The sequence below is a fragment of the Chrysemys picta genome, chromosome 4, assembly GCF_011386835.1.
Source record: "Chrysemys picta bellii isolate R12L10 chromosome 4, ASM1138683v2, whole genome shotgun sequence".
In the NCBI taxonomy this organism is placed as follows: Eukaryota; Metazoa; Chordata; order Testudines; family Emydidae; genus Chrysemys; species Chrysemys picta.
This window is the reverse complement of record NC_088794.1, coordinates 125,138,643-125,164,631: the sequence shown is the minus strand read 5'-3', so window position 1 is coordinate 125,164,631 and position 25,989 is coordinate 125,138,643. Positions and strand designations below refer to the sequence as shown.

The 25,989-nt window shown below is 40.1% G+C and overlaps 1 protein-coding gene across 2 annotated transcripts in view; it reads left to right on the top strand.

Moving 5' to 3' along the window:
* The window catches only part of CATSPERB (cation channel sperm associated auxiliary subunit beta), a 77,515-nt gene that overhangs the window by 48,868 nt on the left and 2,658 nt on the right, over positions 1–25,989 (top strand). The window contains exons 15-19 of one of the 2 annotated variants that reach the window (XM_065595623.1): positions 3,590–3,700; positions 11,705–11,815; positions 13,149–13,287; positions 17,177–17,277; positions 19,625–19,699. In XM_065595623.1, the coding sequence (XP_065451695.1) occupies positions 3,590–3,700; positions 11,705–11,815; positions 13,149–13,287; positions 17,177–17,277; positions 19,625–19,699 (537 nt within the window). Of the gene's footprint in view, positions 1–3,589; positions 3,701–11,704; positions 11,816–13,148; positions 13,288–17,176; positions 17,278–19,624; positions 19,700–25,989 lie in introns of those variants that run through there. The other variant, XR_010601140.1, reaches the window with a different exon arrangement.

The following is a 25,989-nucleotide window of genomic DNA, read 5'->3' as shown; positions in this document are numbered from 1 at the left end:
TGCACAAAAATGTGTGTGTAAAATTAGAGGCCAGGGCTTGAAAGTTAGATAAAAAATTATTATATTTTGTTACAAATATGCTATCAGTATTTAGTATGTTTAGGCTAAGTAAATCAAAATGTTTGTAGAGTCCAAGGCCAGAAGGGACCACTGTGATCATCAAGTCTCACCTCCTGTATAACAGGCCATAGAATGCCTCCAAAATAATTACTATTGAATTAGGGCATATATTTTTATAAAACATCCAAATTTGATTTAAAAATTGCCAGTGATGGAGAATTCACCATGACCCTTGGTAAGATGTTCCAATGGTTAATTATTCTCACTTCAAAAACTTTTACACCTTATTTCCAGTCTGAATTTGTCTAGCTCCAATGTTGAGCCATTGAATCATGTTATACCTTTGTCTGCTAGACTGAAGAGCCCATTTTCAAATATTTATTAACCATGTAGATACTTACAGACTGTGATCAAGTCACCCTTAACCTTCTCTTTGTTAAGTTAAATATATTGAACTCCTTGAATCTACCACTGTAAAGCATGTTTTCTAATCCCTTAATCATTCTCATGGCTCATCTCTGAACCCTCTCCAATTTATCAATGTCCCTCTTGAATTGTGGACACCAGAACTGGAGACAGTATTCCTGCCGGGGTCACACCAGTGCCAAATACAGAGGTAAAATAACCTCTTTACTCTTACTCGAGATTCCCATGTTTATGCATACCAGGACTGCATTAGCCTTTTTGGCTACAGCATGTTTGGCTGATTATCTACCATGACCCCAATATATTTTCAGAGTCACTGCTTCCTAGGATAGAGTCCCCCATCTTGTATGTCCAACATTCATTGTTCTTAGATGTATACATTCACATTTAGCCATATTAAAACTCATATTTTTTGCTTGCACTCAGTTTGCCACATGATCCAGGTTTCTCTTTATCAGTGAACTGTCCTCTTCATTATTTACCACTCCTCCAATCTCTGTGTCATCTGCAAATTTTATCAGTGATGATTTTATGTTTTCTTCCAAGTCATTGATAAAAATGTTAAATAGCATAGGGCCAAGAACTGATTTCCCCCACTAGAATCAGCCCCACTAGACGTCCATTTGATGATGGTTCCCCATTTACTGTTACATTTTGAGATCTATCAATCAGCCAATTTTTAATCCTTTTAATGTGTGCCTTGTTAATTTTATAACATTCTGTTCTTTTTAAACGAAGAATCACATGGTATCATCTCAAATGTTTTGCAGAAATCTAAGTATATTTCATCTACACAATTACCTTTATTAATCAAACTTGTAATCTCATTTTTTAAAAAAGGTATCAAATTAGTTTGAAAAGATCTGTTTTCCATAAACCCATGTTGACTGGCATTAATTATATTATCCTCCTTTAATTCTTTATCAGTGAAGTCCTGTATCAGCCACTCCATTATCTTGCCTGGGACTGATGTCAGACTGACAGGCTTATAATTCTCCAGGTCATCCCAATTTACCCTTTTTAAATATTGGCATAATGTTAGCTTTCTTCTGCCAATTCCCCAGTGTTCCAAAACTTATTGAAAATCAACATTTACCATCCAGGAAGTTCCCCCACCAGGTCTTTTAAAACTCTTCAGTGCAAGTTGTCTGCTGATTTTAAAATATCTAACTCTAATAGCTGCTGTCTAACATCTTCCTGAGATGCTAGTGGAATGGAAATAGTGTCATTGTTATCATCATCATCATATGATATGACAACATCATCTGCTTTTCCCCAAATACTGAACAGAAATATATATTGAATACTTCTGCCTCTTGTGCATTATTATTAATAATTGTATCATTTCCATCTAGTAATGGACTAATACCATTGTTAGGTTTCTTTTTGTTCTTAAGAGTAATTTTTTTTTTACTAAAAAAACTAACTTTATTATTGTCTTTAACTCTGCTGGCCATAAATTTCTCCTTGTGTCCCTTGGCTTCCCTTATCAGTTTTCTACAATTCTTAGATTCTGATTTATATTTATTACTATTGACTTATTTTTTTCTTCCATTTGTTATATATCAGCTGGGAGGAAGAATTTAATCAGAAAAAACAATGATAATTGGGAATTGTCTAAGATCTAATATATAATTGTTCTTAAACAATTCCCAATTGTCATTGTTTTTTCTGATTAAATTCTTCCTCCCAGCTGATTTGGTTCATAATTATTTTCAGCTTTGTGAAACTGATCCTTTTTGAGCACAAAGTATTACTGATTTGGACTTTTTTTCTGTTGCATATTACAAATATGATCAAGTTATGATCACTTGTACCAAACTTCCATTAATTTTTAGTTCTGTAATCAATCCCTGTTTATTTGTCAAGATGAGGGCTAATATAGAATTCCCCCATGTTGGATGCAACACTGAGTTAAGCAATTGTCATCTATAATATTTAGAAATTCCAAGGATGTTTTAGTACTGGTAGCATAAGACGTCCAGCATGTCACTCAAATTGAAGTTCCTCATGACCTCACAGCTTTTTTCCTGACACTTTGTAGATAGGCACTACAGGAGTAGGTCATCCTGTTCTCTAGTGTGATTTGGTGGTCTGAAGCAGACACCAATTAGTATCCTCTCTTGTGCATTATCATCTGTTAGGACATTGAGCTCTAAGCATTCAAGAGCATTTTTTTCCAAGTTGTCAGTGACTTGGAAACAGGTAATGCCATTTTTGGCATACAGAACCACTCCCCTCCCCTTTTGCCCACTCAATGTTTTCTAAATAGGTTATAATAATTGCTTTTAACATTCTAATCATAAAAATCCTCTCACTACATGTTAATTCATGATTTCAAGGCGACTACTGTCCTCCAGAATATTTTGTTTTTTTCTCTCAAGATTCCTAAACCCCACAGTTACAGGAGCTCTGAAATGGGATTGGAAGCAGGGATAGGGGCAAGATAGAAAACCAAGTTACCGAGTTATGATATTATTAACTTGATCATTGAATACCTCTTTCTTAACATTGGTTATCTTATACACATTGCCAATTCATATGATTGAATGGTTCATTTTCTAACATGGCTTTTTAATAATGTGAAATGTTCTAGATCAGACTTAATATTGGACAATTCTGTAATATCTTAATTGTATTTAAGATACAAAATACGCAAAACTTTGCATATTGTTAGACCCATATTTCAAACATACATGCCTAAATAAGACAACCAAATCCCCTACTAGGATCAGCATATAGACATGTCAAATGTGTATGCATATTTGTCAATTTAAACATTCAAATATAGGATCTGAATGTTCCATTTAGATGCCCATGTTTGAAAATTGTGTCCACTTGGTTTATAATTCATTTTATTAAACATTATAATACATATATTTTAAGGAGATAGATACTTTTCCATTTGGGACAACAGTGGACATAGAAATGTGATTAAAAAATAAATGAACAGGTCTGTTTTTCGTCCTCTATGGTATTAATACCATATACATTTCTTCTGCCAGTTATACTGACATTAAGAAATTCTTGTATCATCCTTTTGACTACATCTGAATGTGTATTTAATTCCATATCCATTTCTCTTCTGTTGTATTATATACAGGTAAACTACAGGCCTCCATCGAAACTGGGAATAGCTGTTCCACTCACTGATAACTTTTATAATGCTGACCCCAGCAAACCTAGAATGAGAGATTATTTTGCTGGATCAAAAGTAAGTCTTCTGTAATCATTTCACTGCTGCTGAATGTTCTGGGATCATGCATGTTTTCTGAGGCTGTAAGCTAGCTAAGTTGAGGAGGTAAACATGCCACTGACAGCCCAGCCAGCGGGTGGCTGAAAACAATGGCTAAAACAACATGGAAAACCAAGTCTCAGTTCTCGGCCCGTCCCTCAATCCCCACTCCGGAGGCAGTGAGGCATTAAAATGACGAGAGGCTGCAAAGAATCTCAGATGCCAGGTCGCCAAAGGGAAACCGGACAACTCTCTCAGTATGCACTTATAACTGCAGAACACTGACGAAGGAGGAATCGATAAACCATCTCATGTAGGAAAAGACAAAAACAGCCTGCAATGTGCTGGGTGTTTGTGAAACACAATGAAAGAAGGAGATGGAGGTCAGCTGGAGGGACAGAAGCACGGTCATTCTAGGAAAAGGAGAAGGCACGAGGACAGTTGGAGGAGTCGGATTCATCATAAACAAGGAATGGTCTTCGAAAATTGTCTCATGCCATTTGAAGTCATCGCGTATCAGGGTGCTTTACCTCCGATTGAACCGAAATAGTACCCTCAAAATCATCCAGAACTATGCTCCCACAAGTGCATGCAAAGATGATGATGCGGAAGGAGGAAACCCTTGTTCAGAGTTCTACATATACAATTGTGATGGGAGATTTTAACGCCAAGGTTGGAAGAGGGAGAGAGGGCGAAAAGTTCATAGGAAGGTGCGGTATAAGAGAACGAAACGCGTGAGGAGAACGACTAGCTATATTGACAGAGATGAGGAGAAAGTTCATTAGGAACACCTGGTTCCGAAAGGAGGCCAACAGAAGATGGACCTGGATTGCACCAAATGCAAAGACAAAAAATGAAATCGATTACTTTCTGATCGATAGACAATGCACGGTGCAGGATATTTCAATAGTGCCATCATTCAATATTGGTAGCGATCATTGCCTACTGAGAGCCAGACTCATGTTCACTGTGAAGGTGGAGAAAAAGGAGCTGTGTATGGTGAACAGAAGGCACCAACCGGCAGCTTTTGACGAGGCAATCCTGAAGGAAAACATTTCTAGGGAAGATTGGAGCCTCCTGAATGACTGCGATGACGATTATAAGAACTTCAGTAAGAGACTGAAGAGACTCAGCTGAACATGAAAGACCAAGAAGAGCTAGCGGAAGAATCTTAGAGAATACAAAGACTTTATTGGAGAAGAGGAGAAAAATGAAAATAAATGGTAGCGACGACTCGAGTACTCCCTTCTCTGCAAGCTCATGCGAATGAAGTTGAAGGAAGACTTCGAGAAATTTCTAACCAAAAAGCTCCTAAAGGCTGCTGAAGATCGTAAAAGTCTCAAAAAATACAAACAGGAATTGGCATTGTACAGGTCATCATTATCGGCGTTGAAGAACAGGGACGGAGAATCAGTAACCTATTGAACAGAGATGGAGGCAATCTGCAGGGATTTCTATACCCAGCTGTTTGCATCCTATATAGACATCCCAATGCCATCACTTCAAGAAACCGATGAACACATACTTCTGGTTCTCATTAGCGAAGTCTGTCATGCAGTCCATCAAATGACAGAGGGGAAGGCTCCAGGTAAGGAGGGTCTGACAGCAGAAGTGCTTACGACAGGAGGTCAGGAACTTTGGAAAGCTCTCGCCCAAAGGTTCAGCCACTACCTGGAAATCCAGATGATACCCTCCAGCTGGAAAGAGTCCAATACCATCTTGCTGCATAAGAAAGGCAATCGAGAAAATCTAAAGAACTATCACCCGATCTGCCTGCTTTCGCATATCTATAAATTGTACACTAAAATAATAATAAATCAACTGTCGCGAAACCTGGATGAACAGCAGCCTAGAGAGCAGGCTGGCTTTTGAAGGAATTATCACACGATAGACCACCTCTTCACTCTAAACCAACTACTAGAGCGTTGAAGGGAATACAAGCTCCCTTTGTGCATTGCCTTCGTGGACAACGAGAAGGCATTCGACAGCGTAGAGACTAACACCGTCTTTGAAGCTCTTTCAGAACAAGGCATCAGCGCGAAATATATCACATTACTAAAGGAAGCAAACTCTGGCTGCAGCACTGACATATCGCTGTTTGATACTCCCCTCCGAATCCCCATCGAGAAAGATGTGAAACAAGGAGATACAGTTTCACCAAAATTATTCACAGCCTGTCTTGAATCAGTTTTTCGACAAGCAGACTTGAAAGGTGGGATTAATATCAACGGCGAGTGGCTTAAACCATCTCAGGTTCACAGATGATATAGTCCTGATAACCAAAAATACAGCCCAGCTTGAGAGAATGCTTAAAGAACTGAATGCAAAAAGTAGTCAAGTCGGATTAAAAATGAATCGGTAGAAAACAAAATACATGAGATCAGATGTTCTGCCAAAAACCCAAATAACTCTTGGAGGAGAGCCAAATCCAAGAGGCTGATAAATACATTTATCTGGGTCAGGAAGTCAACATGCGACACCATCAGAAAGGCGAACTGTCACACAGAAAAAAAGCTGGATGGTGTGCATTCAATGACATCAAGGACATCCTCCAAGGAAAGATCAGCAAAACAGCTCGTGTGAATCTTTTCAACTTGACCATGCTTCCAGCAATGTTATATGGCAGCAAAACATGGTCACTGACAAAGACTGAAGAACATCAACTATCTGTCACACAGAGGGCGATGGAACGAACATTTTTGGGCATTTTGCTCCGCGATCACATCCCCAATGAAATAATTAGGCAGCAGTCTGGAATGCAAGACGTTGTTGTTGAAAGCAGGTTCAGCAAAATGCAATGGACGGGACATGTGGCCTAATTCAGTGACAACAGATGGCCCGCAGCTATATCCGAGTGGTATCCGCGAGAACAGAAACGGCCATGCGGTCGGCCTCCAAAGAGGTGGGATGACTTCCTAAAAAGGAGATATGGACAAGCATGGCAAAGGATGGCCAGAGCAAGAGAAGATTGGAAGACGTATTGTGATTGGCTCAGTTTCAACTGATGAAGGATCGACAGGCTACGCAGTATACTTTGATGGAAACGGCAGTGTACAACTGTGGATTCTGCAACAATAGAGAGGAAGGACAATGGAAACTGACTGGCACTAGAGCTGTTGGAGACTTTTTCAATGGAAAATGTCAATTCCTCAGAAATATCCATTTTGCTTAAACTTTTTTTGGGAAGGTTTTTCAGATCCAGGATGGAAGTTCTGGTGAAAAATGAGGTGAGGGTGAATGGAGGAAGAGACCCATCCCAGAGTAGCCAGGTGGTTGCAGCACTCATGTAGGATGTGGTTCAAGTTCCTGCTCTGCCTGCTTTGGAACAGGGGCTTGAACATGGGATTCCCACATCCCATGTGAGTGCCCAACTAGTGGTCTATTGGATATTTTAGGGTGGGAGTGGGGGTCTCTCTCTCTCATTAACTTGAAGACAGGTCTGGTCAATTTCACAGCTTCTATTCAATGGTGAGCAGAAGTGAAACTGACAAGGATCATATTTATTTCAATAGCCGCTACCAGACCTTCCGGCATTCCCAGCTTCACTGCAGTGGGGGATTCTAGGGGAATATATTTTGTTTTGGAAACACTATGCGCTTCTTCAAGTGGTTGCAGAGATGTATTCCACTCAGGTGTGCATGTGCCCAGCACGCCAAAAAGGGAGAACTTTGCTTAGCAGTACCTGTCAGGTGGCACAAGCACCCTCATACCTCCTTTTGGTCCTTCTCAAGGTTATATAAGGGTGACAGTGCCCCAGCTCTCCTCAGGTCCTTCTCAATCCCCACAGCTTGAGTCATAGCATTCAGCGTGGTCACATTTTGGTGTCACAGTGGCTTTCTCTGTGAATGCCTGTAAATAGTTATAGATAGTGGTAGTAGTAGTACTCTTACTATTTAGTTAATTAGTGTGGTGCTGGTAGCACTGGTGCCAGCTCTTGCCAAGGCTGTTGGTGTCAGCTGAGCACTGACAAATTCATAGCTGGAATCCAAACCAACTCACGTGTATGTTAGTATTATTCAAGACCGGTATTACATTTGTACAAATGTGTTTAGACTCTAAAATGCTTGTTAATTGCTTCATGCATTAATCTTGTAATGTCTGTATCCCATGCTATAAAGTAGGGCTGTCTATTAATCACAGTTAACTCACGCGATTAACTCAAAAAAATTAATCGCGATTAATTTTTTTGAGTTAAATCACACTGTTAAAGAATAGAATACCAATTGAAATGTATTTAATATTTTTGGATGTTTTTCCACATTTTCAAATATATTGATTTCAAGTACAACACAGTATACAAAGTTGACAGTGCTCACTTTATATTATTTTTATTACAAATGTTTGCACTGTAAAAATGGCAAACGAAAGAAATTGTATTTTTCAGTTCACCTCATACAAGTACCATACTGCAATCTCTTTATCATGAAAGTGCAACTTACACATGTTAATTTCTTTTTGTTACATAACTACACTCAAAAACAAAACAATGCAAAACTTTAAAGCCTACAAGTCCACTCAGTCCTACTTCTTGTTCAGCTAATTACTTAGACAAACAAGTTTGTTTACATTTATGGGAGATAATGCTGCAACACTCTGATGCAGAAACTACAGAACCCAAACTACCAAAAAAGAAAATCAACCTTCTGCTGGTGGCATCTGACTCGGATGATGAAAATGAACTTGCTTTGGTCTGCACTGCTTTGGGTAGTTATTTCTTTTAGGGCTAACCCAAGTTGTTCCTAGGATGTCTCTGCTTTTGTTTCCTAGCTCCAATCCTGGGAGAGTTCAAACAGGAAAGTAAAGAAAAATTTCCTGTTAGCTATCTTTCCCTCTTCCATGGGTTTATCGGACACCTTCAGATTTGCTCTGCCTCTCTGTCTCTGTCTTTCCTTTAATACAAGCATTCAGCTGTGGTGATTTCTTCTGCAGCCTCAGGACTGCCTGAACTGATTTCAGATTGTGCGCTGTTGCCAGTGCTGCCTTCAGCACTGCTTAAAAATCAGTGTGCAGAGGCAAAATCAGTTCCTTTTACTGGTACAAAGAGATCCCTTTGGCACTGATGGCAATGTCGCCTTGTGCAGTTTCAGTGCAGACCAGATCTACAGGTTCAATACTAACATTTGTTCCAGTGCCAACTGTCTGTGCAGCCTCAATATCTCTATTGGTACTCAAAGCGCTGGTTACCATACCATCTTTAATACCAATGTGGCCCACGTTTTGAACCGCAGTCAAGTATGGGTGCTTGCTGACTCCACCAGGGCTGGCTCCTCTGTTGTCATCAGACTATTTCGAAGATTCCTTGCATTTGAGCTCAAGGTCATCTACTGCCTCTCTCTGTCCTTCCAAGTACCAATCTTGAAAGTCTTTGAGGCCTCCAGGGAATCACTATCGTTACCGGAACCAGCACCATTCCCACAGTAGTGGTAGGGGCTGGGGACCCATGTGGCTCCCCTGAGTTCCCATCAGACTCCACTTCAAGTTGTTTATAATGTCTTTCTCTTGATTTCCCTTTTTAAGCTCCTCCTCTCCAGGCACAGCAAGCCTTACAGATGTGCCAAGTTAGTGCTGAACAAGCCCAGAAGAGCTCATTAGTCTCCTCTCTATTGCAGTGAGGGTGAACTTTGGGATGCTTCTCAATCTTCAAAGACCCAATCCTCTGCTCATTGCAGAGCAAGATCACTGAACCCTCCTATTGTCTCACTTCCCGACCCAGCTAGACTGGAGACTCATACTCATTGCTCCCTCTGAGCTATTACAGTCTGAACCAGTATTGCAGGAGTGAGCTTTGCTACAGGAGATTCCACTGGCTCGTCTTCCTTCCTCATCTTCCTCACTGGATGATTCCATAATGTTGGATTTGTCTTCTTCTGTTACTCAAGACTGTAAGTCTTATCTGCTGAGGCAAATGACTACAGCCTTGGGCATTTAGACAGAGTTTGCTCAGGAGAATACCTATAAGTTGGTGGACATTCTCGAACCATTAGCTGCAGGAGCTCTCCCTGTAAATGAAGCTCTTTCGAAACACACAAAGCATATGGATAAGCAATACTATGTCCCTATGCAAGGCTTTGAGAGTTTCTACTCCCATTCCATCCCAAACTCTCTCCTCATAATGGCTGCACATGGGAGGCTGAGACAAGAGAGATTCAAGCTGACACCTGAAGATAAGGCGACTAAAGGGTTAGATTTAATGGGAAGGAATATTTATTCTGCCTTGTCATTACAGATGCACATTGGTAATCAGCAGGCACTGTTATTGAAATATGACTTCCTAAATTGGAACGCCATGTCTAAATTTATAGATAAATTGCCAGAAAACTACAGAGTTCAAAACTGGCTGGCTTTACAAGAACCAGGATCCAGTCTTTCATGAAAACACCCCAGCTCCACAAGATATTTCCTCAGTGAATGGATCCAGAGTGCCTCTTCCTATTCTGTGTTATACTGAAACTGTCTTTTGTCCCTACTCATAGGCAATGTGATCCCCTGTCTGTTGTAATGTTCCTTTTTTACATCTAGCTGGTTTCAATTGTTTACCATTGTCTCTGATAGTTTTCCATTGGTAGCCTTGCTCCATCCCAAAATTAGATAGTTGCCTTGCATCACTGGCTAGCCAGGGAGGGGTGACAACTCCCGCCTGTTCGAATGTGCCATCACCAAGACATATTTTTATCCCTTGATAACTAACTTCACTCCAAGACCATATAGTTACATTTTCCCTTAAATATTACCCATACATACTCAATGATTATAGGCCTTGTTACAAGCTATCTGTCGATGCTTTGCAGGTTACACCTATGGATAAATACTCTTCAAGACATGTTTGGAATAGTGAGTTTGTCAGGCCTGAGACGAGAGTTGTTTTCAAAGAAGAGAGGATCCTTTGCAAAGGGGTCTCTGTGTCTCAATGGGCCACATCGTCACAAGAAACCAAGCGGCTTCGGTCACGTTTGTCAGTGACGTTTCCATATTGGACATTTGCTGGGTCACTACCTGGTCTTCTGTGCATACCTTTACCAAACACTATACTACACTATTATGACTGCATCTAGTCTGGATACAAATTTTGGAAAGTCAGTTCTACAGTTGCTGTTTAAATAGCCTCTGAATCCCACCCCCTTCTATTACTGCTTGTGAGTCACGTGAGCAGAATACATGTCTGCAACCACTTGAAGAAGAAAAAACGGTTAGTTACTGGACTGTAACTGTTGTTCTTTGAGATTCGGATGCAGATGTGTATTCCATGGCATATTCTCTATCCCTTCCAGTGCGAAGGAACTGAGGAGGGTCAGGGCAGTTCCACCCTTAAATAGCCTTGGGAGGGACCAGAAAAAAAGGCATGAGGGCACATGCACAAAGTTCTCTGTCTTCAGCACGCTGGGCATGTGCACATCTGAGTGGAATACACATCTGCCCCCACATCTAGAAAAACAATAGTTATGGCACAGGTAAGTAACTCATTTTTTCAATGTTTCTGAAATAAAATATCATGGGATTTCAGTTTTGGGAACATTTTTGAAATTTTGGCTTTTTGTTTTAGTATAGAAAAAAAATTTTTCCCCCAAACTCAAAAACATTCACAAAATTGAAATTCAGCTTCCTGAACAGCTCTAGTTTATATAATGTAACATAAAAGTCAAAATAATACGGTCAAGATTAAATTAAGCATTAATTAAATATTTTTGGAATATTGCATTTCAGGGAAAATTCTGAGATTTTGGTTTTTTCAAAAGCACATGAAATGGAACCATACTTTGCAACCTCAGAATTTCCCACAGAATGGAAATTCTGAATTTTGACCTTCTCTAATACCCAAATTGGTCTCTAGCAAATCACACATTTACATTTTAAATCTCTCTGATAAATGCAGATTAAATAATTGCATTTGTTTACTCATGTTCTTTCTTTTAAAAAAAAATTAAATCTTGTTTTCAGAATTTAGGTAGGAAAGTGAGGTAAACTGTTTTTATGTCCTTTCTGCAGAATTCTGGAGCCTACAAGCAGTGTGCTAACAAGTCAACTCGAGCAGAATGTAACTGCGATGACAACGAGAAACTTTCCTTTTTTGTTGCTTTCTCAGATTGCAAAGAGAAGGTGAGAACTGTAACAAGGCAAGCTTGAAAATAAATTTTTATTAAGACTGAATTCTGCTCTTAGCTATGTCTAGGCAACTCTCCTGACTTGAGTAAGAATTTAAACAGGGGCAAAAAATCTGACTCTGAAGGAGACATCCTAGCTCATCATTCTAGGTATGTGAGTGTGGAAGAGTTGACTCACTGTTAACACTTCCCTCCTAGCTGGGCATGATGTAGCAGCTCTTTCTGCTCTAGTGATCCCCTGCCAACAGTCATTCTGGTCCTGTGGTGGTCTCATCTTGCAATTCATCCTCTGGCCAAGTCACATTTTAATTGCACCCCATCTGGTGTAACAAAAGTACAACTGAAAGTCCAAAATTGTTGCAATACAAATTATCCTTTTGCCCCCTCTTGGGCTACTATTTAGCCCTTTCTTGAGGCTCCATCTTCGGCCCAACCCTGGGCTAAACAGTCCTTCTATCAGGCTTGCACATGCTTTCCTCAGGGCTGATTGGAGAACTCAAGCACACCTTCAGCTCTGTGTTCTGGCCTAGAGGACCCTGTCTTAAGTAGCTCGGTCTTCTTCAGACATACTGCTATTTCCCTGGGCCCATCCTATCTCTGATTCCTCCTGTGCTACTTCCCAGCATCCCCACACAGTCTCTCCTCTGTTTAACCAGCCCTCTAGCTTCTCTCTAGGCCTTCCCAGCTCCTCCTTTCTCTGCTTGAACACCACTCCTTCAGGCAGGGCTGGCTCTAGGTTTTTTGCCGCCCCAAGCAAAAAAACCAAAAACCTCCGAGACCGTAACTGCCAAAGCAAAACAAAAACAAAAAAACTCAGAGAACGCAATGCCGAAGCAAAAAAAACCCTCCCGGAATGCCACCCCTGGAATTGTGCCGCCCCAAGCACGTGCTTCGTTTGCTGGTCCCTAGAGCCAGTCCTGCTTTCAGGACTCCTCTGTGCCATGCTGCCTTTCCAGGGCCCACCACTGGGATTAATTCCATCCCTGTAGCTTTCTTCCATCTGCTTTCCCCAGGCCCTTCCCAGAGAGGGAACTCACTACCTTTTCTCTCCTGGTTTCTCTGTCTGGGATCCTCCCCTCTAGCTTTCAGTTCCTTCTTTTATCCACTTATCCCCAGCTGGGTCTAATAACAAATCAACTCTGACACATCCTTCAGGTGCATCAGAGTGGGCTAACTGAGCTCTCAGATGCCTGTTAACCTTTGTTCATCTGTATGGGATAGTCACCCCCATCACAGTGAGGCTTCAATATTTAATGAGTGAATTAAAGAAGCAAAACAATCTTTTATTTTAAATTTAACTAAATAGCAATATACAACTTCAATTTTAGGCTTTGAGGATGAAATATCCAGTTACAAGACTTCCAATCCATTTCAGAGTTGACAGTGAGAATGAATATACACCACTGGCATCTCCTTTTTTTGTCACAGTCACAGAGGTTAACCATAGGACAAACTGGGAAGTTGCAGGTATGGATAGAGGATTTGCAGAAAAGTTCTTTTTGATAACAGACAAGACTAGGAACAAATGTTAAGATCTGTAAGACCTCTCTAAATGGGCATTTCTGCTGGAAGTTTACCTTTCCTTTCTCATCTGTTTTCTTAACGGATCCAGGCGAGGACTCCTGTTTAGACCCTGATGTATGTACCAGATCTGTCTCAGGGTCAAGTAGGACAGCAGAGGGTTGTGATACTGAGCATTGTCTGATTTCACTGTTAAAAAGACAGAGTAAAAGATGCAAGAGGCAAATGTAAAACCCCAGCCAGGCTGTTTTGCTGGCTCTTTCCACTCATTTACCATTGAGTTAAATGGGAGCAGGATTCAACCCCCTAACATTTAAAGTATCGCATAGGACCCAATTGGGCAGTCTCCTTCCACAGACACATTGAAGACTATGGGAGTTTTACTTGCCTGAGGTACTGCAGGGTTAGAGCTATTGAAATTTTGGCCCAATAGAAGTCAATGGCAAAATTCACAGTAGATAGGATTTCACCCACGGATTTTCAAATTTAAAAATTATGCAAGCTGTTCAAGGCAGGGCCGCTGGCTTTAAGTGTATTTGTACAGAGCCTAGTCCAATGGGTCCTGATCCTGATTTGGTTCTCTGAGAGCTATTGTAATCAAATAAAAATTAGCATCATAATATTAGAACAGAAGGATTTAAATTTGTCCAAATTAGGACGCAGAGTGTAATCAAACATATTAGGTGCCTAGGTTAATCCATTACCATTACTAAAAGAAACGATTGAACAAAATTGCCATTAAATCATTTCTGTTTGGGCCATATATAGTAGCAAAATACCTGGGAACCAACCTCCTTTCTGAGCATTGCTTAAGAACAATTGTATATAAATAATGAAATAATGCTTCTGCAAGAATATTATTCCCTTTCCCTTGTTTTCTGTTATTTCTCTTGCTTTCCTACTTTCACTATGATTTGTTTTTATTCATTGGGGTATCAGTATAATTTATTTTCTAACCTCCTCAGGGCAGGAACCATATTTTTCTCTTTGTCTATCAAGAAGCATGAAAACCTGTGGAACAACAAAAATAATATTTTTATTCATTAAAATTGAGGCACCATATTATAAATAAAAAAAAATTGAGAGAAATATTAGGTGACTCACCTTACACTCAACTCTCTTGCATTTCTTCTTGCTTGTCTGTAACATTGTATGTAAGAATCTCTCCAGAGGCACTGTTGGAAGAAGTGAGCTCTGGGGAGGAGGATTAAAAAGGAGGAGGGGCAGTCACATGATATATGGAACTATGGACATACTTCTGCACAGAATGGGGAATAAAGGTGATGGGGTGGATACAAAGGGGAGGTGAGGAGAGAGTCTTGGGTGAGTGAGGGGGGAGCAGGAGGAGATACAGGAGGGAGTGGAGCTGGGTAGGTCCTAGCAAGTGAAGAGAAGTCTGATCTTGATGCAGAAGTATCAGGGAGGGCAGTGCAGGGATCTAAAAAAATGAGTGACATGAGCAGAGTGGCAAGGGAAGAAGATAATTTTAGCAGCAGCATTTTAGCTAAGCTGAGGGGAGCAAGAGGAGAGGTACTGAGGCCAGAGAAGAGAGGGCCGCAGGAGTAGGGTGACCAGATGTCCCGTTTTTAAAGGGACAGTCCTGTTTTTTGGGACTTTTTCTTATATAGGCACCTATTATCCCCCACTCCCTGTCCCATTTTTTCACAGTTGCTATCTGGTAATCCTATGCCGGAATCAAATGAAGAGATGACCAAGGCAGGGAGCAGAGGTTGAGGGGTGGGGATGGAGAATAGAGGGGATTCAATAGCGGCCTACCGCTAGGTGACACGATGGAGTAAAAGGCTGCGTGGAGATTGCAAGTCTGAGTGGTGGGGAGGTCAGGGACATACCGAGGAGCAGGAGGGGCTCAAAATAGCAGGAACTGTCTGTAATGAATCTCATTTTCCTTTGTCTCCTGTTGGCCTAGAGGGAATCCCCTCAGGCCTGGAAAGCACTTTGAAGTTCTCAGAGGGTGGTGCTCTTGGAGGCCAGGTCATTGAGGTTCAAGATAGAGACTGCATTCCTGCCACTTCCACACCTGTTTCAGCAGACAATCCTGCTGGGTCCTTAGCAATCACATACACTTTGGTTTGAAGGGTTGTGATTCCGCATAAGATAAGAGCATTGCAACATTTTAGGGAATGCTGTAGCCCTCAGAGGGCAGAACCCTATTGATTTTGGTGAAAATCAGAAAATCTGAAAACCTGATTTCCACTATGTAAGTGAGAGGAAAATCCGCCCCTCAGAGTTCCCATTTGGTGCTGCAGGTAGAGGAATCTTTATGGCGGCACACATATCCTAGCAGCTTAATATGCTGCTCTCATTCGGTACACAGCCTAGCCTATATAAGTATTAAAGTGTAAAGCCCTTTAGTTTGAAGTTGTCATCTGTAGCAACTGTCAGTGTTTCAGGATAACTGCACCTGTATTTCCCCTCCATGGTCCCTCGAGGGCACCCACTTAAGATTTCAGGCTCCCAGCCATCACGTCTCTTAGGTGGAGACCGGTGCCTCTTTCTCCCTCCTGATAAGGTGTTTTAGGGCTGCACAGCCCATGCCATCCACTGTAATATCCCCAGCAGGCCAGGTCACCTAATGGCCAGCATTGTCCAAGGACAATGTTTTTACCAGTGACCACACAGCTCTTCCAAAGCAAAGTACATTTATTCTTAGCCAAAAGCATCACAGAGAAAACATATAAAAAAAATCAATGAACAGATTTAAACATGCACTAAACATTCCAGAAATCAACTAGAAATCTTATGAGCACTAGTAAGCCAAAGTCTTTCCAACTTTTCAGAAAGGGCTGGGGTCCTCTCTAGGACCTAAGGTCCTGACCATTTTTTTGAATCAAATGCAAGAGACACACACAAGTCTTTTTAAACTCAGCCCTAACCCAGTATTTGCAAACCACCCCATTAGAGAGTACTCCTCTGGAGCTATTTACAATCTGTGGGACTGTAGTGATCACACACACACACACACACACACACACACACACACACACACACACACACACACACACACACACACGTTCTGAGTTCCTGGAGGAGCTCTGATAACCTTGTCCCATGGAATTGCATACAATCTTTGGCCTACAATAATACATAAACATTTGTAAACTTTATACGATAAGGTCTCCAAAGATAGTGCAACTGCATGCAGTATCTGCCACAGCAACCTTAAAGTACACCTCTACCCTGATATAACACGAATTCGGATATAACGTGGTAAAGCAGCGCTCCAGGGGGGCAGGGCTCCGTGCTCTGGTGGATCAAAGCAAGTTCGATATAACGTGGTTTCCCGTATAAAGCGGTAAGATTTTTTGGCTCCCAAGGACAGCGTTATATCGGGGTAGAGGTATATGTTCCTTTATTTTGCTTTTTGTAATACTGTATAATTGGAGTCCCCAGTCTGTATGTTTCTGTGGTTGCAGGGAAATTTTTCAAGAAAAGGGAGAGTTTTTTGTTTTGGTTTGGTTTTTTTTTAAACAAGGAGGCAAAAATTGTCCTAATTATCCTTTCTCTGTGATGCTCAGAAACTCAAGGATATGTGAGTGATTCATAAAGGCTGGATCCTACAAGATTCTGAGCACCTCTCCTAGTACTGAGGGCCCCTAGCTCCCATTTTCTTTAATGGAAGTTCATGGTACTTAGCATCTCACAGGAAGCTCTCACCATCTCACAGAGACAGGCCTTTAGACTAAATGGGCTAAAACACTCCTCTTCCCTTGTCTGTCTGCGAGTCATAGAACCTATATTACCCGTAATATAGAAAATGGAATTATTTAAAAAATGTGGGGGAAAGAAAAAATGGAATAACTCTACTGTTTTACAGGTACCAATGAAACACCAAGCATGTTAAAAATGAGAGCGTATTTAGCTGATAAACTCAACATTACACTGTATAATCCAGAAGCCCTAGCCCTAAACATATATGTAAGTTGTTTTTTTTTATTTCAGATAAAAATAAATATTTTGGACAAAAAAGGCATGAATCGAAACTACATATCCAAACACCATTCAACTCTGGGGCAGTTCTGTTCTGAATCCAAACTTCCTTTCCATATAAAACCCAGATCCAAGCACACCCGTTCATAGATCAGACCCATCTGTAATCTGGATAAACTGTCTTTTATATTTTATGACCATACCATATGTAGCCTTTAAAGGCGCTAATCCTTTAAATAGTAAAGAAAGTATTTGGTAGTTGTTTCATATATGATCCTTTTGACTATGTTACTTTATAAGTTTTGTTCAAGACCTTACCATCACTTATTTCAGCAGCCTGTTGTATATGCAGTCACCAAGATGTTCCTTTGGAAAAAATCCTGATTACTAAATAACGGCATATTTGATCTATCAATCTAATCTATTATATCTATCTAATCTAATCTATCCATAGATTATGTTTTCTAAGCAGTTTTAGTAAGCCTCTAAATTGCTCCTGGTATACAAAATTCTGGGTACAGTCTTTCAAAGCCACTTTTGAATATTTTGCCTAAACTTTTAAATATCAAAACTGCATATTAGAGCTGAGCAAAATTTGGAATTTCAGTTCTATCCCATAAGAAATTTTGGGGGAAGTTCTATGACTTGTATTATGCAAGAGGTCAAACAAAATGATCACAGCAGTCCCTTCTGGCCTTAACATTTTGAAAACATTTGTTTTAATCCTGAAATAGAAATTTCAAAGTTTCATCCTATATATTTTTTTTTATTTTTTTTTGCTGAATGGAAAATATTTTTTTGCTGAAAATTTTCACTACAGAAACTTCAAAATGTTTTATTTCAATATTTTTCATTTTTGATCGAATCAAAACATTTTGACATTTCTGAAATCTAAATGTTTCATTTTGTTTTGTGGAAATGACCCAAAAGCTTCTCTCAAGTCAGATCAACATTAAATTCATTTCCCTAGCTTGGTGAGCTGGATCCACGTTGCATTGTGGGAGATGTAGTCTTCCAGGGAATCAGTCTACAACTCCCATAAGGCTATGTGCTAGGGAAATGCAGTTTATATCTTTTATTAACTGATCTGAAGTTAAATGTTTTGGGGCAGTTCAGTAAACAAAAAATTCTAATTCTGGTTAAACTGAGTCCAAAAAAATTTCATTTCATTTTTTCTATGGAAAATCAAAAATATTGGCATAACTTTTTATTTTTGTTTTCAGTTGAAAAATCATTCTAATGAAAAATTCTCAAACAGCTCTCCTGCCTAGTACTCTAGCAGCCCTTTCTTCCAAAATGCTTTTTTAAATAATTTTATTAAAATGCAGTAGCATTTTATTAAAAATATGCTTTGCGTATTTTAGCTTTTTTGCTTTCTTCTAAAGTTTTCAATAAAAATATTAAAATAATATTAAACACAGATTAAAAATTAAATTTTGAAAGATTTTGGTGTGTTTGGGAGAGTCCTACACTTTTCTTCTGTATAAAAGAGTATGGGCCAAATTCAGCCCAGGTGTAACTCCAGTGAATTTATGGCCATTTATACTGGGGCTAAGATTAGCACTTGGTTTTTCACTTAACTTCTTTCAGAAGTGAGATTGCCCTTTCAGAACTAGGCCATTTATGGAAGCAGAAACCAGCATTGGCATCTCCTAGTGAGGTATTCAGGGGACCAGTTATGGCCCCATTTCCTAGTAAATCTACTTAGAGATGCCACTTTCTGAGAGCAATCTGCTCTGCATGTTTTGGAGCAGCAGAATGCATGTCCTCTGCCCCTTCAAAATGTAAAAAACACTCTAATTTGTCCTAGCGTGCTAATGGGATTGGAAAATACTCAGTCTTTTGATTTCCACATCAGCTGTTCTGAAGTGGAATTGGAAGTAGACAAGAGTATTCTGTTCCCTTTGCCCCCATGCTGTCCTGCTGCTGAGTCTTCTCTGATAATGAGGGAAATGAAGATGACCCTCCAGATTTTAGGAGCAACCTATGGAGAAAACAAGCGGTTTGCAGTGGCTCTCCTCATGGTCTGCTCCCCACCCCATGTCAATTTTACATTGATGCACACCACAATCAAGAAATAACACACCGTTAAAGGAAGATTGTCAGCCCACTGATGGCCCCAATTAATCCCCTGCCTTACTGCATCTGCAAGCAAGATAGGTTTGTCCCTCACTAGTTGCTCTTACTTTTGCCAACTTTGCATGCAGTTGAAAATGCTTTCTGTGCATGTTTCTGCTCAACGGGGCCTTCAATATGTATTTTCTTTAATTAAACAAATTTTGTTCTTAAAACAAGAGCTCCATCAATGCTGTTTTGTTTTGTTTTGTTTTCACAGGGGTCTGAGCTTTTTCATTTCAGGGTAGCAATTATTCCTGGAGTCTCCTTTTGTAATCTACTTGATGAATTTCAGGTACAGTAAATACCCCATAATTTTAACAAATGTCACTTTAAAAAAATGATCACAGCATTTCAAATGAAAGAGAAGAGCTATCACAAAAGGTGATTGGTAAACTTGGATTTACACAGTTTGTAGAACAGGGATACTGCCCCCCACATTCTGCCATTCACACAACTGGTCTTCCTCAGATGTGTCCCAGAATCTAAAATTTCCACCGCATTTTATGGAAGTTTCTGGGCCCTGCAGCTCTCCAAAGGAGGTATATAGGAGTTGCACGATGGCAGCTGAGGATGACCAGATTCCAAGTGACTGAGCAAATTAACAGGAAGTAGATACTGGCAATAAAAAGTGAGTTTCAGCTTCCTTATATAGCTGGCCATTCCACTTTTGGTGGTCCTAAGCCAGAGGAAGAAAGCAAGTATCAAATGGGAACACTGTCCCATCCATACTAAGCCACTACTTCTCTGCAGCAGGTATGGGACTCCTGCAGCTCTGTCCTGGCTCTCTGGTCAGTATGGTGCCTGGCCTACTCATTCCCAGAATTCACACTTCAAAAGGGATTACAAAAGGCATGGAAAGTTAATGAATGCAAATTAATACAATCTCCAGTCCCCTTCCTGTAACCTTTGGGTGGGCCAGAGTTTACTTCATTGCCCTTCTTCAATGCCTAAAAACCCCAACTCCCATAGAAAAGTAGCTGGAGACCCAGAGTTCAGTCTCTAAGGATTTTCAGCAAAGATTGCACAGGGTCAACCTCCCCACATTCAAGTCCCAAAAGGAACTAAAGAAATGAATTTAATTAAATAACTTTGTTTCTTTATAGTAAGATTTTATAATCTAATTTTTACAGCATAACATGGCTATTTTATAATCCACAGATGTTATCTTCACAGTTTTACATAAATATAAATAAAGAAAAAAAATTGAGATCTGAACAGTTCAGTCCCCAAAAGCTTAGGTTTAGTTCACCTAAGTCTCAGTTACAGTTTTTGATCAACAAATCTATACACCCCTCCACTTGTTTATAGGAAGATTCAGTTGGAATCCATGCAGACTCTTCTTCTGCTGAAATCACTGTTAACCAGTCAGCTAACTGATTAACCAATCACTCAGTTAAGTGTATAGATTTAAAGAAAACCCTGTTACAAGAAAATACAAAACTGAGAATAACAAAATATAAATGACTCTTTCCCCATTACTACAGTTAAAGAAAAGTTGGTGAATCATATTAGTTGAGACAATTTAACTAGAACAATTTAGCGAAAATCAAAACAACATTCAAAGCATACAACTAAAGTAGAAGTTATTTTCCCTCCCAATTTGCTATAATTAATTTTCTATACAATATAAATAAAATTTGCTGTAATTGACATTGCCCATGCTTCCCTTTTAGAGGGTTAACAATATCACTAATCTGCTGCAAAATGCTTCAGAGTTAGGGACAACCGCCTGCTTTCTGCTCCTGGCCTCAGCTTCTCTTAACTCATACAGGGACATGGCCCTTTGTAAAGCAGCTGCCCTGACTGCTTGCCCTCATGGAATCTGACCCCAGCAACATGGAACCTATTGGAGCATACCCAAAACTTCCACACCAAATCCAGAAGCTTCTGGATGGGGAGTGCTAAATCTGCCGAGCAACAATGATCCAGACGCTACTCACTTCTACCTCCCCCAATGAGTCTCTTAAAGAGCTATCTCCCTATTAGGCACATGGGTTACATTCCCACTTGCAGATGCCCACATGTGCAGAGAACTCTCCAAGTGGAATGCTATTGCTGAGGCAGCTGACCCTTTTTCCATGTGGAGTGAAAGAGCTGCACATGCAGAGGGTCCGATTTATGTGCATATTATTAATTATTCATTATTTTATGTAACTACTACTACTAACAATAATAATACATGAGTACTTCTATAGCGCTTATCCATAGATCTCAAAGCGCTTTAAGAAATGGTCAATATCATTATCCCCATTTTACAGAGGGGCAACATAGCACCTAGAGGCCCAAATCAGGATCAGGGCTCCATTATGCTGAGTGATATACAGATCCATAAAATAGAAACATAATCCCTGCTCCATAGTCAAAGAAGACAAATGATCTATTAAGGGTGGGGAGAGAGAGTGTATATGAGAGACTTGGTGGGACAATACACATGACTGGAATGTCGGTATAGAAGGGTACAACTCACTCAGGAAGGACAGGCAGGGAAAAAAGGAAGGAGTCGTTACCTTATATATCAAGGATATATACACTCAGACTGAGTTTGAGATGGAAATAGGAGACAGACTTGTTGAAAGTCTCTGGGTAAGTTTAAACAAGGTTAAAAAAACCCAGGGTGATGTCATGGTAGGGGGTCTTCTATAGACTACCTTTTCAAGAAAAAGAGGTGGATGAGGCTTTTTTTAAACAACTAACAAAATCAGTCAAAGCACAGGACTTGGTGGTGATGGGGGATTTCGACTTCACAGACATCTGTTTGGGAAAAAAATACAGCAGGGCACAGATTATCCAACAAGTTCTTGGAATACACTGGAGACAATTTTTCATTTCAGAAGGTGGAGAAAGCAACTGGGGAGAGGCTGTTCTAGATTTGATTTTGACAAATAGGGAGGAAGTGGCTGAGAATTTGAAAGTGAAAGGCAGCTTAGGTGAAAGTGATCATGAAATGATAGAGTTCATGATTCTAAGGAGTGGTAGGAGGGAAAACACCACAATAAAGATAATGGATTTCAAGAAGGCAGGCTTTAGCAAACTCAGAGAGTTGGTAGATAAGATCCTATGGGAAGCAAGTCTAAGGGGAAAAACAGTTCGAGAGAGTTGGCGCTTTTTCAAGGAGACATTATTAAGGGTACAAGAGCAAACTATCCCACTGCGCAGCAAAGATAGGAAGTATGGCAAGAGACCTGGCTCTTCTAGCAGATCTTTAATTGTCTGAAACTCAAAAAAGAATCCTACAAAAAGTGGAAACTAGGTCAAATTACAAAGGATGAATATGAACACACAAAACAAACAAAATTAAAAAGGCCAAGGCACCAAATGAGATTAAACTAGCTAGAGACATAAAGTGCAACAACAAAACATTCTACAAATAACATTAGAAGCAAGAGGAAGACCAAGGACAGGATAGGCCTGTTATTCAATGAGTAGGGACAGACAATAACAGAAAATGTGGAAATAGCAGAAGTGCTAAATGACTTCTTTGTTTCGGTTTTCACCCAAAAGGATAGTAACAATTGGACATCTAATATAGTGAAAATGAGGTAAGATCTGAGGCTAAACTAGGGAAAGAACAAGTTACATATTACTTAGACAAGTTAGATGTCTTAAAGTCACCAGGGCCTGAGGAAATACATCTTAGCATGCTCAAGGAGCTAACTGATGAGATATCTGAGCCATTAGCAATTATCTCTGAAAACTCATGAGATGAGAGAGATTCCAGAGGACTGGAAGAAGGCAAATATAGTGCCAGTCTATAAAAGGGGAAATAAGGACAACCCAGAGAATTACTGACCAGTCAACTTAACTTTACTAGAAAGATAATGGAGAAAATAATCAAGCAATCAATTTGCAAACACCTAGAAAATATTAAGGTGATAAGGAACTGTCAGCATGGATTTGTCAAGAAAAAATAATGTAAAACCAACCCAATAGCTTTCTATGACAGGGTAACAAGCCTTGTGGATGGGGGGGAAGCGGTAGATGTGGTATATCTTGATTTTAGTAAGGCTTTCGATACTGTCTTGCATAACCTTCTCATAAACAAACTAGGGAAATGCAATCTAGATGGATCTACTATAAGGTGAGTGCATAACTAGTAGGACAACCATTCCCAGAGAGTAGTTATCAGTGGTTCACAGTCAAGCTGGAAGCCCATGTCAAATTGGGTCCCACTGGGTCCAGTTCTGTTCAATGTCTTCATTAATGATTTAGATAATGGCATAGACAGTACACTTGTAAAGTTTGTGGATGATGCCAAGATGGGAAGGGTTGCAACTGCTTTGGAGGATAGGATTAAAATTCAAAATGATCTGGACAAACTGGAGAAATGGCCTGAAGTAAATAGGATGAAATTCAATAAGGACAAGTGCAAAGTACTCCATTTAGGAAGGAACAATCAATTGCACACATACAAGATTGGAAATGACTAGCTAGGAAAGGAATCTGAGGTTATAGTGTATCACAAGCTAAATATGAGTCAACTGTGCAACACTGTTGCAAAAAAAGCAAACATCACTCTGGGATGAATTAGCAGGAATGTTGTAAGCAAGACACAAGAAGTAATTCTTCTGCTCTACTCCGTGCTGATAAGGCCTCAACTGGAGTATTGTGTCCAGTTCTGGGTGTCACATTTCAGGAAAGATATGGACAAATTGGAGAAAGTCCATAGGAGAGAAAAAATTATTAAAGATTTAGAAAACATGACCTATGAGGAAAGATTGACAAAAATGGGTTTGTTTAGTCCGGAAAAGGGAAAACTGGGGGGGAGGGGGGGAACATGATAACAGTTTTCAAGTGCATAAAAGGTTACAAGGCAGAGGGTGAAAAAATGTTCTAGTTAATCTCTGAGGATAGAACAAGAAGCAATAGGCTTAAATTGCAGCAAGGGCGGTTTAGGTTAGACATTAGGAAAATCTTCCTAACTGTCAGGGTAGTTAAGCACTGGAACAAATTGCCAAGGGATGTTGTGGAATCTCCATCACTGGAGGTTTTTAAGAACAGTTTAGACAAATACCTATCAGAAATTGTCTAGTTATTACTTAGTCCTGGCTTGAGGGCAGGGGACTGGACTAGATGACCTCTTGAGGTCCCTTCCAGTCCTACACTTCTATGTTTCTGTAACTTCTACATAATTGTTTTTATTTACAAAAATACATTTCCCCACTCCATCTTCTCACTGTGCTTCCCCACCCAGCTTTGAACCTAGCTGTTCTATGCTGGAATATTTGTTGTAGGTGTTGCGACAGAGATGGGTCTAGGAGAGAGATTTGTAAAAAGGGATGAGTAGTGGCTTTATGAATCAGTTTAGGAAGAGCATTCCCTGTTTAAAGAACAAAGTGGAAGAAAGTGTATAGACATCTGTCTGAGAAGCTGAATATGAGACCTTGAAGCTGGCATCACTGGACGAGCAGATGAGGCAGGGAGTGATGCAATCCGAGATCAGAGCAGATAGGTAGGGAGAGGGAGATCCATAACTGGTCTTGAAAGGAAGAACAAGAAACTTGAACTTGATACAGTGGCTAAGTGAGCATAGGTGCTGGAACTAGGAGTGCTGGGGGTGCTGCCGCACCCCCTGGCTTGAAGTGGTTTCCATCATAGACAGGGTTTACAGTTTGGTTCAATGGCTCTCAGCACCCGCACTCTACAAATTGTTCCAGCACCCCTGAAAGTGAGAACCTCATGGTAGGAAGGATCCAAAGAAGGGATGATGATGTGGTCAAAACCATGGCCAAGGAAGATGGACATTAGCAGTTGCTTTTTGTACAGACTGGGGAAGGGTGGGGGCTGATTTGAATATGAGGGAGGCCAGAGAAAAAGAGGTTGCAGTAGTGAACATGGAAGATGCTGAGAGCCGGGGTCAGAGCATTAGCGCAGAAAGAAATGTTCAGATTTTGGAAATGTGATGGAGGCAGAAGTGGCAGGGTTTGAACATAGCCTTGATGTGCGGGTCAAGAGAAAGGAAGGAATCAAAGATGACCCTTAGGTTAGTGAGCAGTGAGGAGGCTGGTGATGGTGGTGACAGTCAGGAAGAAAGGGCAAAGCAGAGAGGGTTTCAGATCATGAGTACAATCTGTTGCTATGTTCCTAACGCAGCTCAGTTCATGGCACTGCTTGATTAAGAACTAAGTTTTTAGGGCAGTTTTGCCAGTCTTCCAATGCAGCTGCTTAGAGAACCAAAGCAATTTCAGTGATGGAAAACCCAGAAAGAAAGATTAAATTTACTGACCATAAATTTGTGCCTGGATATTATGGTCATGAGTGTGTTAGAAATACTTAGGTGGTCAGATTAGATAGCAACAGCTTTTATATCTTTAAGAATTATAGTTAGGATTTGATAGACATCAATGACATATTGGAAAAATAGGTGTTTTGTTTTTTGTTTTTTTTACAGCAAGATAGGTAACACATTGTAAAGTCCTAGTGTAATCATGTCAAGATGTAATTTTACCTCTGTGTAGCTGGTCAAGATGAATCATAGGCTAAGCAGAATTTCTAAGAGGAAGCTGATGATGAAGGAAGAGATAATGTAATATTTAGCCAAGGAAACCATTTTTATGAGAGATGAGTGTAAAGAAATATTATACT